The sequence below is a fragment of the Dryas octopetala genome, chromosome 4 (genome assembly GCF_963921425.1).
Source record: "Dryas octopetala chromosome 4, drDryOcto1.1, whole genome shotgun sequence".
Taxonomy (NCBI): domain Eukaryota; kingdom Viridiplantae; phylum Streptophyta; class Magnoliopsida; order Rosales; family Rosaceae; genus Dryas; species Dryas octopetala.
The window spans coordinates 19,242,471-19,255,807 of NC_141369.1; the positions used below are offsets into that span (position 1 = coordinate 19,242,471).

The 13,337-nt window shown below is 38.0% G+C and overlaps 2 protein-coding genes across 2 annotated transcripts; both read right to left on the reverse strand.

Moving 5' to 3' along the window:
• Nucleotides 1–2,456: 2,456 nt before the first annotated feature.
• On the reverse strand, nucleotides 2,457–6,753 carry LOC147287742 (citrate synthase, glyoxysomal). Its single transcript, XM_086239600.1, has 13 exons — nucleotides 6,346–6,753; nucleotides 5,926–6,106; nucleotides 5,665–5,750; nucleotides 5,227–5,331; nucleotides 4,871–4,933; nucleotides 4,560–4,669; nucleotides 4,233–4,352; nucleotides 4,086–4,161; nucleotides 3,891–3,964; nucleotides 3,677–3,797; nucleotides 3,419–3,516; nucleotides 3,212–3,335; nucleotides 2,457–2,841 (listed from the first exon to the last, which is right to left on the reverse strand). Exons 1-13 carry the CDS (start codon nucleotides 6,598–6,600, stop codon nucleotides 2,710–2,712), a joined length of 1,545 nt encoding a protein of 514 aa, XP_086095726.1. The 5' UTR covers nucleotides 6,601–6,753; the 3' UTR covers nucleotides 2,457–2,709.
• A 3,173-nt stretch (nucleotides 6,754–9,926) lies between these two features.
• Nucleotides 9,927–12,950, reverse strand: COQ3 (coenzyme Q 3). The gene is made up of 9 exons (XM_086241882.1): nucleotides 12,666–12,950; nucleotides 12,439–12,528; nucleotides 12,123–12,201; nucleotides 11,834–11,911; nucleotides 11,520–11,568; nucleotides 11,224–11,273; nucleotides 10,841–10,990; nucleotides 10,260–10,340; nucleotides 9,927–10,148 (listed from the first exon to the last, which is right to left on the reverse strand). The coding sequence occupies exons 1-9, from the start codon at nucleotides 12,914–12,916 to the stop codon at nucleotides 10,032–10,034; spliced, it is 945 nt and encodes a 314-aa protein (XP_086098008.1). The 5' UTR covers nucleotides 12,917–12,950; the 3' UTR covers nucleotides 9,927–10,031.
• Nucleotides 12,951–13,337: the final 387 nt, after the last annotated feature.

A 13,337-nucleotide genomic window follows, 5' to 3' on the forward strand; every position in this document is an offset into this window, starting at 1 on the left:
CCCCCGTACACACTCCCTCACCCACACACCCCATCCCCACCTCTCCTCTCTCTGGCACCACCTCTCCTCTCTCCGGCACCTCTCCTCTGCACCACCTCTCCTCTGCATCAATGATCCCCTTTTCTGGTATTGTTAATAAAATTATTAATATTGTGAAATCGTATTAGAGCTCAGCTTCACTTCTTCAAATTTCAATGGTTTGCTTCCTTTCGGTTGACCAATTCATGAGTCTTTGTGTTTTCATTATCATCAACATGCATTAATTTTTCTATTCAAATTCTTTATAAAATTGTGATTTTGTGTTTCAGAATTCCCCATTTATTAATAAATTAATTTTTTCTATTCACATTCAAATTAAATAGTCAATACAACACCTTTAAAGTAGTGATCTTTTACCCTACAATTCACCTCTGTTGACAACAAAATTTGCCCAAATCACAATGGACAACAAAATTTGTCAGTTATTTGATGAGGAAAAAGGGTAGTTTTTTTGTTTTAATAGGTATTGTACGGGCCGGCTTAGTCTGAAGTTTCTGATTTACAATCCATGGCTACTATTAACCTTAAGGCGTTGGTGGACAAGAGGAGCAACAAAATTATCTTCATAGAGTGTGGTAATGACTTTGTTGATGTTCTATTCAGTTTCTTGACAATGCCCATGGGAACAATTCTCAGGCTTGCTCGTAAACATTCACTACCTGTGGGAATAAGTTGCATGAGAAATTTGTATGCCAGTGTTGAGAATATTGGTGAACGGGATTTCTGGAAATATACCCGAGACTTGTTGTTACGTCCCCACATTGGTCATCCCCACCTCCTTCCCCTCCACCCAGCCCGACCTCTTCCCTCCCCTCCACCCAGCCCCGGCCCCACTCTCTCTCCTTCCCTCTCTCTCTTTCTCTGTTAACACACCCGCGCAGCACCTTCTGCACCACCCTGCTCGCAGCAGTACCACCATCGGATCTTCCTCGCGCGCAGGCCGTTCGGTAGTCATCCGCCGAAACTGGCGGGTTCGTTCGGTAGCCATCCGTCGAAGCTGTCAGTTTCGTTCGGCAGTCATTTGCCGAAACCATTAGTTTCGTTCGGTGGTTGTCTACCGAACCAACCGCAGCGACAGAGAAAGGGAGGGAAGAGAGAAGGGAGAGAGGAGAGAGGGAAGGAGAGAGAGAGATGGAGGAGCCGAGGAGGGGCTTCCGGGCTGGTTGTGGTGGCTGTTTTGGGGGTGCTGTGGTGATGGTGCATGCGGAGAGAAAGGAAGATGGTGGTTAGTGGTGGCGCGCGGTGGTGGTGCTGCGAGGAAGGTGGTGCTGCGCGCGGTGGTGATTGGGCGAGTGGAAAGGAGAAAGGGGCTGCCGGGCTTGGAAGGAAAAAAAAACAGAGGGCTGCGTGGGTGGGTGGGTGTGGTCGGGTGAGGGAGATGAAGGGGGGTGTGTGTGTTTTTTTTTATCTGTTGATGGGGTGTGCAAAAGAGAAAAAATGGAGTTGGGGTGTGTTGGGTGAGGGTGAGTGTGGTCTTTTTCTTTAATTTTTTATTGTTTTTTTACAAAAGGGTGTGCAAAAAGAAAAAAAAGGGTGTGCAAATAGCAGCACTCGATTCCAATTTATCCGGTTTTAATGTGACAAACAAGTACCCCGCTAGTGGGTAGGTCTCCCGCTTTAATTAGGGGCTGTCTCACTGTCTTGTAATAACAGAAAAAAGAAAGTAAATAAAAATAGACTATTTTTTAACAAATATTTTGATTATATGTTCAGTCCAAGAAAATAATAATAATAATAATATGTTGAGTGTTTGTATTAGTTTCAACATGATTTACAGATCTGATAAGGTTCGGTTTTGTTTTCTTTCTATTTTTTATTTTATTCTTTTACAAAGATAATAATTAAAGTTAAACCCAAAAATATTAAAAACCCCTCTCACTTCGCATTGCTAAAAAAATTGACTCGGTCTATGCAAGTGGTTCTCTCTTTCTTTCCGGTTCATTTTAAGTGATTTCTTTTTGTTGATATTCAATGACACTACTCTAACTGAGTAATGGTAGCATATTGCATCGCAAGTTAACCTATTTTGTGCATGATCTCTCATTTGAACTTATAAATTTAAAAACTGTAAATAAATTATAAACAGATTCTGAAAATATCAAAATTCGGTTTTTCAAGCTTGTTTTCTAAAACCCGTCTAAAAACTCATTCGCTTTGCAGGTCTTTTTGCATTGTTTTATGTTTTCATGACGATAACTGTCTTTAAAGAAGAAACCAAATACAAACACATGCATGTCCTGTTGCATATGATTTTTCACTTGCAAAAAATTGCATTTATTAGATTGTGAAAATCAAATGATCCTGTTGCAGATTTGCATATGAATTTTCGCTTGCACAGATGCTTTTACTAAAGAAAATAACTCCACGTCTCTAGTCTCTAGTCTCTACCACTCGCACTCACACACAAACACAAACACAAAATGGGAAATATTTGTCACTCATAAGGCATCAAGACATAACTATAAATACAACTAAGCTAATAACAGCATAAGTGGCCAAAAACAAAGAATCTAATAGCAGCAGAACAAAAATTAAAACCAAATGGCAGTCACAGGAAATTTCCAGAATACATAAATAGACCCCATATGGCAGGACAAAGATGCTTCTTTCTCCCCATAGTCTACCATGAAATTTATTTTCATTTCCTATGATATGATACATGAATCAGGACTAAACTCCAGATCCAGCGAGCCGACGCCTAGAGGCATTTGAAACAGAAACCTGAGAAAGCTTGTCTGCATCATTTGTTACTAGTCGTTCTTTCAGTGACATGTAGTGCCGCAGCCAGTTTCCAGTGTATACCTGCATAATCACAAAGATTAGCAAAACTAGCAGATTACTGAATAGCAGCATCTAATGATAAGAACTTGCGATTTAATTCCAGAACCAGGCCAAACAAAAAAGGTTTTGGAGTTAAAGATATTCTCGAAGCCTTAACACACAATTGAAACTTCTCTTAAACCCTCAGTAGAGAGATAAAAATGTAGACATCAGCACACATCTAATGACAGTACGATTTAGAAATTTACAAGAGATGCAAAATACAAGAGATGCAAAAGACCTTCACTTTACTCAATATGGTAAAATTTTAGAGCATTTAGTTAATATATCACTCAATATAATAGAAATACAACTTTCTCCATACAACCAAAATCCTGTAAAAGGAACTAACCTGTTGGGGTCTCATTATCTTGGTATCAGGATCATCCAGGGATTCTCGCCAGTGTGCCAAGTAGCCAGCCATTCGAGGGATTGCAAACAAAACTGGGAAGAACTCTGTTGGAAATCCCATTGCCCTGAGTATAACAAGAGTTTGATACTTTCATATCAGTTACAAGTTCACAAGACCTTAAGTCCGAAGAAATGTAATTACAAGTACCTATATATTAACCCAGAGTAGAAATCAACATTTGGATAAAGCTTTCTCTTAACAAAATACTCATCAGACAGTGCAGCTTTTTCCAAAGCAACAGCTACCTGCAAATGACATAAGATAAATGCACTTGACTTAAGAATTGCATCAAATTTAGGTTTTGTTTATTCACTAAAATCCAGAATGATACTTGCAAATGACATAAGATTTTTATTTTTATTTCCGGGGAAGTGGGTGCATTTAATATGGAGATCAGAAATACACCTCTATCAGAGGATCCCTTCCAACAATGGAAAATACTTCATCTGCCAGTTTCCTTACGACCTTTGCTCTGGGATCATAGTTTTTGTACACGCGATGTCCAAAACCTGACATCTTTCGCTTCCTGAAGGGTGAATAGGAAAATACATTTTGATAAAAAGTTATTACAATGAGGCCGCTTGACCAGTTAGTGAACTCCTACATGTAAGATAAATACCTGTTCTTCACACCCTCAATGAACTCCGGAATTTTATCAACAGTTCCAATCTCGCTTAGCATCTTAAGCACAGCCTGCAATAATCAAGGCAGGTTTTATATAAGTTCAACGTAAAAATAATCTTCCACTGCTGTGCATAATGCAATAAACTCTAGTACCACTTCTTGCAAAATGAAATTAAACTATTGCAAATACCTCATTAGCTCCACCATGAAGGGGGCCATAAAGAGCTCCCACAGCTCCAGCAAGAGCAGTGTAAACATCCACACCACTGCAAATACCAAGTCAGGTGTGTTATAAAGGGTCATTGGAACGTTTTCATTCAAGTCCTAAGATACCTACCTTGACGCCAGATGCCGGGCAGCAGCTGTTGAGCAATTCATCTCATGTTCCGCATGCAGTATGAAGAGAACGTCTATCACTCGAGCCAGTCGAGGATTGGGTTGATAAGATCTATTGCCTCTGCAGGTTTGTAAAAAGAAATTCATAATTGGATTAGAAGGGGACCCAAATTTCATATAACAGAGTTAAAAAAAAAGGCAGGCCTAATGTGCTTCTACTCTATAGCACAGTTAAAAACAACATCAGGAAAGTGGGCAAAAAGATACACAATGATTATTTCTAAGGTTATGCAGAATAATGCAGAGAAGGAATTCCGGTATAACATACAGGGAATCTAGCATGTATAAGAAGTTCTCTGCATAGGAAAGACTGTTAGAAGGGAGAACTGCAGGCCTTCCTGCCAATCTCAAATATGCTGCTGCTGCAATGGTAGGTGCCTGAAAATAAAAAATCAATATAATATCAATTTAAATGACAGATTCCAAATAAACGATAGAGACTAGAAGAATGCCTAAAAAATTTAGTTCTACAAGGCTACATAAGTTCAACAAACTAAAGCAGGGCAGCATAGATTATGATCAAACCAGATTTTCTAAGGCAAAGTCCAAATAAAGAACAAAAATCAAACTCAAACAAACCTTCCCAAGGATGCGTGCTATTTGCTTGTCTCTCACTTGCTTCGACTTGTAAAGGTCTTGCCCCTATGTTAACATAAAATATATGATCAGATATGACAGAATGCCTCAAACAATGGATGCCTCTAGTAACAAAGACTCTCACTCAAATGCATTCAAAATAAACATCATCTGTCTCCCCCCTCCCCCTCTTTTGATGAGAAGTAGCATTCCTTTAAATTTAAGAAGGCTAAATGCTGCAACTTAAACTTCAAAATGTCACCTGAGGCCTGCAACATGCTATATCATGTAATACATATCATGCCCACTCACAAAATGCATGTTGTCACAGAGCCAATAAGAATAAACTAACAACGTACTCTGAGAGCAGGATTAGCATCAGGATGAAAAACGGAAAGAGCACTCATCGCACTAACAAGTACACCCATTGGATGTGCATCATGAGGTATTGCCTGTATAATGTCCTACGAAACAAAAGACACTATTGTTTCAGAAATAAGAAGGCTCAAATTAACAATAAAAAAATTTAAGTTCGTCATAAGTATTACATTATTGTCCTGCAGATTATAAATGTATTTTGACTTTAAAATATACAAGCTTTTATGCCAGGCAGAAAACCTCCATTAGTTAAACAATATGTATGTTTTTTGCATACGAAATTAATTTTATGCATGATTCCATGATTGATAGAATCATAGAACACATACATTAAAAATCCTGACATTATAAAAATGCAATATTGTGATGCAAGAGATAGTCTTTGGATTTATACAAGAATAAAAGAAAGAAAAGCGTACCAAAATTCCCTGTGGTACAGCTGAATGCTGGGAAATAGCAAATTCCCAGTCTGCCAATTGACTTTCAGAAGGCAAATTCCCATACACTGATGGAAAAAAGGTAAAACAAAACAATTTATTTAAAAAGAGAAACTGAAACTGTATATATGACAAAGACAAATCACATCATGAAACAAGAGTAACAATTCTCTCTCAAGATACATGTATAACTATGATAAACAACCATTCACAACATTATTAGTTATTAGAAAGAAGACTTACTCAAGAGATAGGCCACTTCCAAAAAGGTACTACTCTCAGCCAATTCCTCAATTGGGTAGCCTCTATATCTAAGAATCCCCTCATCCCCATCGATGTAACAAATCGAGGATCGAACAGGAGCAGTGTTAAGATAGCCTGGATCATATAGCTTCAGCCCCTTGTCATTATTTCCTGTTGTTATCTGTATATTCACAAGAACCAATCTTTTTCCTTTAAGCTAATCGAATTTCGCCAGAAAAATAAGAAGACAATGGAAAAAATTTCACTTTCTTTGCATTTATTGGAATTTCAGAGCAAACAAACAGATAATGTATCAGCAAACAACAGAATTTAGGAAAGTTCAATACCCAGATGAGAAAAGGAGAAAATAAACCAAACCCAGATTAGCAAATTGACTGATAACCTGAAAAAGATGAGTACCTTTTTGAGATCAGTGGCTTTGACGGTTCCTTCTTCAGAGACCTGGACCTGATACCTCTTACCAGTCCTCTCGTCGACGATGGTCAAAGAGCCCCTGAGGTTCCCGGGCGGTGAGACTGTGGTCTGAGCCGAGACGCAGTGTGGCTGGAGAGTGGGTTCGAGCTCAAAAGGCTCAATGGTTGCAGCGGCTAGGTGAGCTGAAAGCACGGCCAAGCGCCCACGTGCTGATATCGGCAATTCTGTGACCCTAGACATTTTTTGTACTTGTGTTTTTGTTCTCTGTGATGGATTTCAGATTTTGATCAATGAATTGTTGGAGAGAAAGAGATGAGCAACAACAGAGAAGACTACAGGAGCGGGTGGAACTTGTAGAGCTTAAAAAGAGAGGAGATGTTTCTTCTTCTTGCTTCTAATTTCAGGAAGTTTATTTGTTATTTTATCAGTTGTATACTTGTATGTTATTTTACAATTTTTTAAAAAATAGTTATTAATTCTTGACAAAAAATTATTAATAACGAAATTTCCAGATTTTTTTCGTCAAGCTTTTGAGTGCTTTTCTTTTTTCTCTTAAACCACTAAACGCTTTTCTTTTAATAATGTTTTTGTCGATCAAATTAAAAATATATTTTTAAATTATAAGAGATAATTAGGCTTGAATCTTTTAGAAAAATAATTTTTAGATAGAGATCAAGGATGTTTTAAAATTTATAAGAAAACTCTTTTCATTCATAATAAAGTCCTTTAATTTATAAATTTTTTTTAATTTATAATAAAGTCCTTTTAATTTATAAGAGAATCATTTTAATTCATAATAAATTCATCCCCAGATTTAAAGAGTATTTCCTCTTTTTAGGTGTAGAGTGGGCTTTGTAGAGACTACACTCCCAAAATTCAAGCATTAAAATCTAATATAAAGCCTTCAAAAAAAAAAAATAAAAAGACTTAATTAAAAATCTTAAATCACTATCAGTCTTATTTTAAGAAAGACTTATAAAATAGATTGAACTCTAAGCCTCCCTTATAATTATTATAAAATTACATAAAACAAAATTGACACTTTAAAATTTAAAACTATAAAAACTTTAGTAAAATTTGACAACGAGTGTGAACAAAAAACCTAACCATATTTTTTGGAACTTTTTTATTAGTGAGTTGAGTGATAAAGGGCAAACTGGTAATTATGGAAACTGATATTCTGATTTTTCTTTCTGAATTATTGAAATGGGTTTGCTAATTATTACTCGATGGGAAAAGCAAAGCAATTGGATGACTCAAATATAGATATTTTATCATCTCTGTATTAGATATTTCTTTTTGGTGCATAGTGTTAAATAAAAGCATTATTTCTCATTACAAAAAAAAATTGGAATATGTCTACCAAAAAAAAAATTGGAATATGCGGTCGGAGAAGCGTGCAAACAACCCTCAGATGCGGCAAATAAATAGTGTAGTCTTCATCATTCACTTGCATCTGAAACGGACGGCGTTGATAGCCTCATGGTTACTGTGATGGTGATGTCATTTGTTTGAACGGTGATGGTGAGAAGTCAATGTGTCTCATTCTAGCGCGCGCTGTAGCGCCAAGTATGAGAAGTGGGTCCCACATTGACGCGGCAATTTGTTTATCTCGGGAAGCTCAATGGATCTGCCTGTATAACTGTATTGAACTGGATAATACGATGACGTATTACTGCTTTGACGCTTTCGCTTTCCAAGAAATTTGTTTGGTTGCTTGGAAAATTCTGGGGAAAGTCTAACGTGGGAAATTTAAGAAATGTTTTAGGGTTAATTTTATTTATATACCTCAACTATACATCACTTATCAACTGGATACTTCTGGTTCAAAAACTTTCATTCGGATACCTCAACTTCAATATTTCGTCAACTTAGTACCTTCGTTAGTCTGACCGTTATCTGCATATGTGGCGCTGACGTGGCACACGCGGACCTCACTATTAAATATTAACTTGGCATTTAAAAATAACCACCTAAACCAAAATTAATAAAAAACTAATAAACCTTTAAAATAATATAATATATAAAACTTAAATAATTGAATTGAAAAAAAAAGAAAAATAAAAAGAAAAAGGAAGCCCAGCATCACCTCCGCCTCCCTTCGCCTCCCCTGCACAGCCACCCAACTGTTGCCTTTCTCACCGACTGCCACCCTCCCCTTTGCGTCTCTCTTAACCCCTAGCCCCGACCCCAGCCCCCTTCGCCCCCACCCACCTCTCTCCCCAGCCCCACCCCCTTACCTAGCCGAGCCTCACACAGCCTTTCCCCGTCACCCAACCCTCCCCCTCAACCAGTCGCACCCACTTCCCCCCTCACCCAGCCCTGCCCCAACCCCCGTCGCACCCTCCTGCCCCTCGACCCGTCGCACCCACCTTCACCCAAACCTAGTCGCACCCACGTCCCCCTCCTTAGGCCTCGTCGCCCTTACCCAGCATCGCCCCAACCCCACATCGCATCCTCCTCCCCCCCTCCCCAATCCCAGTCTCCCCCACCCAGCACCGCCCCAACCCCCGTCGCACCCTCCTGCCCCCTAACCCGTCACACCCACCTTCCCCCAAACCCAGTTGCACCCACCTCCCCCCTCCTTAGGCCTCACCAAAACGCAACCACATCTTTGTTTTTGCATTTTTTGGGCATCCAAACGCAGGGGGAGGGCGGCGGTCGGTGAGAGAGGCACCAGTTGGGTGGCTGGGCAGGGGAGGAGGAGGGAGAAGATTCTCGGCCGGTGGCCAGAGTGGGGGAGGGAGGTGGGTAGGTTGGGTGGCTGTGCGAGGGAGGCGGTAGGGATGATGGGTTTCTAATTTTTTGGGTTTTTGTTTTGTTTTGTTTTGTTTTTTAAATTCAATTATTTTTTTAATATTTTATATCATTTTCAAAGTTTTATTAATTTTGATTTATATGGCTATTTTTAAATGCCAAGTCAATATTTAATAGTGGGGTCCGCATGTGCCACATCAGCGCCACGTATGCAGATAACGGTCAGACTAACGGAGGTAATAAGTTAACGAAATATTGAAGTTGAGGTACCCGAATGAAAATTTTTGAACCAGAAATGCTCAATTGATAAGTGATGTATAGTTGAAGTATATAAATAAAATTAACCCAATATTTTATTAACTTGAACTAAATTATCTTAGAAACCTCTGGATCATTATTATATTTCCAAAGGATTTTAATGGGTTCACAGTTTTCTATTATGAACAGTTACACAAAGGTGGATGAACAGTACCACTTTTGTTTCATTTTAAAAAAAGCATCACTTTTGTTTGTTTTCACAGTCAAGAAAATGGAGAAAAAACAGAGAAATTTTATTTTGAAAAATACATTTGGTTTTCACACTCATTACAAGAGTTCAATTCTCGCTCCCATTCTCTAAATTTAGGTCTCCTTTTGAACCAAAATGCAAAGATTTCATCTAAATCGCAAGCCGAATCATGGAAGTGATATCATATGATTTTACAGAAGCTAATCCTATCTCAATATGATGATGCTTGCGTATAATTACCTCCTACATACAAGGGGACCTAATGCAATTTTCTTTCTTATTAGGTTAAGACAGATCAATTTAGAATTAGAAAATAATGATGAAAAAAAGAGGCCGAGTAATAAATTACTGTAAGAAAATTTTTCATTTAGCAAAAGGGAGAATATGGACACACTTTGATTTAGCTTTATAAATTGGCTGTTTTTGTTTTGGTACCAAAAGTGATAAAATTTACACCAACATCATCAGAGAGAGACCATCTTCCTGTCAACGGGTTGTACGCAAACCCAGCCATCTCTTGGACCTGGACAAAACCAATAAAATAGAAAACAAGCTTTACTAACCAGTGCGGACGTAAAAATAGCTCTCTGCATGTGGCAGAAATCAATAAAGCAATGAAATGTATTTAGCTTACCGAAATAGAAGCACGCTCCAGGATCAGGACTAGTTCTTCAGGAGTAAGAAAACTCGACCATTGATGTGTACCTTTAGGAAGCTGTAAAATAATAAATTTGTATTGAGTCCAAATGTTATAGACGGGAAAAATCTCTCTGAATAGAATTATAGTAAAGATTTGCTGATCAAACTATTTCCAAAGCAGAACACTCGAGTATACAGAAAGAGTTCCACCTTCATACTGGAAATCTTTTAGAGCTACACACTTGATATCCCTTAATTTTATAATTCTCTCTAAAAACACCATGCTTGCATGGATCAATCTCATGTTAGCCAGAATAGGCTATATACGAAGATCGCCAACAACTAGAACAAAACCTCATTTATTTTATGGGCAGTCTTTAAGATAACTATGTATCATAAGTCTCTTGGGTGAGTATTTACGATAACAGTTAACCTTGACAATACTCGGATAATCAATTAGAGATAATGGAGGCCTACAATTTAGGACAAAAACACCATGAAAGATGACCAAGTTCATGAAGATGGCAAATATTTAAGAACAGATGATCAACTGCAGCAGGTGTAAATGAATAATACCCAGTGGAGGAGATATTCTGCTGCAACAATGGCAGTAGCATATGCTCTCATAGAACGGTTAATAGTTGAAATCACGGTAGCTCCATCAGGAACAGTTAAGGCTGCCAGAGACTCGCAGAATTCAGCAGGTTCTGCTACATGCTCAATTACCTTAAGAAAAATCATCAATTTACAAACAATTGTTCCATAAGAAAATAGTTACAAAAAAATTGGATAAAATCCAAGACAGTTTGAATATACTAAAAAACACCACAGGGAAAAAAACAACAAAAATATATATATTGATTGATTTACAAGAGAGAGAGAGAGAGAGAGAGAGAGAGAGAGAGAGAGAGAGAGAGAGAGAGAGAGAGAGAGAGAGAGAGAGAGAGAGAGAGAGATACCTCTAAAGAAAGCACGGCATCAAAATTCCTCTGCTCCTCAACTAGTTTTTCTGCGCATATATAAAACAACAAAGCCTCAAGTTAAGAAAGAACAAGTACTTGACCTTATAAAATAGAAAAGATTTCAACAAAGAAATAAGAGCACTTCCTAAATGACAGCAATCATAAGGTGAGACACTCAATGTGCTCATTAAGGGGGTATAACCATGCATTTCAAAGAGATGCAAGAGATTGCATAATAGAACAGAGATAACAAGGAATTGACTACAGAGAAAACCAACAAGTTTAGCATGTACCGGCTGTTGTGCAATGATATTCAATTGCTGAGGTCACTGGATCCATATCCTGTGAAAGATTAATGTTTAGAAATATCCAAACGTATATAAAAAATCACTTGAACAACAGAAATGTACTCAAAACAAGTCAGCTTAATGACATTGGTAGCAAAGTCCAATGGCAAATATTGGAATTTCAGAATATGAATGCAAGCAGACAGTGAAAAAAATTCAATGGAACATATTAACACACTTTTAGAAAACAAAATACAAGCACATGTAGAAATGCTTATACAAATAATATTTATAGTTAGTTGGTTCAAGAGTGGCCATACAGCATGAAGGCGTGCTATCTTGATATTTTTCTCAACAGCATCTACTCCCGTTACAGTGGCTCCCATTCGAGCTAAAGGCTGAAATGCCAACGTGAGGGGTCAGGAAAGACATGATGGTGCATGATTTAATGGAGAACAAAGTCTACTATAGTCCAAGTGTAAGAGGATGTTCAACCAAACCAGCACGAAGTAGTAGGTACTTGTTGTATTAAATCTGAACCCAAATTACCTATTAACTCATTTGAAAATAGAGTGGTGGTTTAGAGGAGTGGGGAAGAAGATAGCATACCTCAGAAAGAATTCCACCACCGCAGCCAACATCAACAAATTTGAGCCCTTCGAATGGCCGAGCAGATAAGGGATCCCTCCTGATAACCCGAATCCACAAAAGTCTCTATAAAAAAATCTCTATAAATCTTGTCTTTTTTAAGTCATGATAAATGTTTCCAAGTTTGAAATCTGCTTTCATTTTCTTAAGCGTTCATTTCAATTTTCAATGAGCAATCTCGAGAAGCAAAGAAAACTACTTTCTTAATTACTTGGCAGCTGCAAATTTGTGCTATTACTGAACATATAGATATACCCCAAAAAGAAACTAAATTTACCTGAAATGTCGACAAAGCGTGGAGCGAATGAAAGCTAGTCTTGTAGGATTCATCAAATGCAACGGTTTGAATGGCCCTTCAGAATCCCACCTTTTTTTTAATAATAAAAACAATAATAATCAGTAGCTTTAATTTCTTTCACTTAGATCATAATCATGTCACAGCTAAATCACATGTAACTGCACAAACTGAATTTTGCTTATTAAAAAGGAAATGCATGCTCTCACCAGGTTTCAGCAATGGCGGCGAACTTAGCGAGCTCGTACTGGTTCAAAGACGACGGAGAAGGAGATTGGGGGTTTTGAGGCGGTGGAATCGAAGGAGACGAAGGAGGCTCGGAGAGAGAAGGCGCATCTGAGAAGAGCCTAGTCGTTGCATTCTGAAGGTTCGAGAACCGAGTGCTGATAATGCGGTGGAGGCTCCTAGAGGTGATGTACGGAGCTCGAAGTTGGTTCAGGAGCTTCGAAGCCATGGTCATGGTGATTTTTTCTGTGTGTGAGAGAGGAGAGACAGCGAAGACAGCGAGAGAAGGGTTATGGTTGGGTTGGATTTGGGCTTATGATACCTCGATCTATAATGCAAGATTAAGGGAAGGCCCAAAAATAATACATAGTGGGCTTGATAATGGCCCTATGGAAGGAACACCATTAATTTAATTTTTGGTAAGCTTTAAGTCTTTAACATCGATATTTTTTCCTTTTAATCTTCCATATATATAAAGCAAATAACACTTTTAGGCGAAATTTTCAAAACCCCAAAAAGATGTCTTAGCTAAGTAAATTGTTAAGTGAAAAAAATCAATTATAACTTATAAGAGAGTCAATTGCTAACTTTATGATCATACTAGTATAAACACTAAAATACTCTTTACTAAATAAAACCATTAAAATAATAAAGTT

Bases quoted from the DNA above. Each gene is read 5' to 3' on its own strand.
- LOC147287742 (XM_086239600.1), bottom strand. From the start codon at position 6,600: ATGTCTAGGGTCACAGAATTGCCGATATCAGCACGTGGGCGCTTGGCC. The intron at 4,162-4,232 runs GTAGGTATCTTA...TGGTATTTGCAG, and splicing joins GCCCGGCATCTGGCGTCAAG to TGGTGTGGATGTTTACACTG. The intron at 3,798-3,890 runs GTATTTATCTTA...TTCACCCTTCAG, and splicing joins ATTGAGGGTGTGAAGAACAG to GAAGCGAAAGATGTCAGGTT.
- COQ3 (XM_086241882.1), bottom strand. From the start codon at position 12,916: ATGACCATGGCTTCGAAGCTCCTGAACCAACTTCGAGCTCCGTACATC. The intron at 12,202-12,438 runs GTAAATTTAGTT...TCGGGTTATCAG, and splicing joins ACGCTTTGTCGACATTTCAG to GAGGGATCCCTTATCTGCTC. The intron at 11,274-11,519 runs GTACATGCTAAA...ATATATGCGCAG, and splicing joins ATATCATTGCACAACAGCCG to AAAAACTAGTTGAGGAGCAG.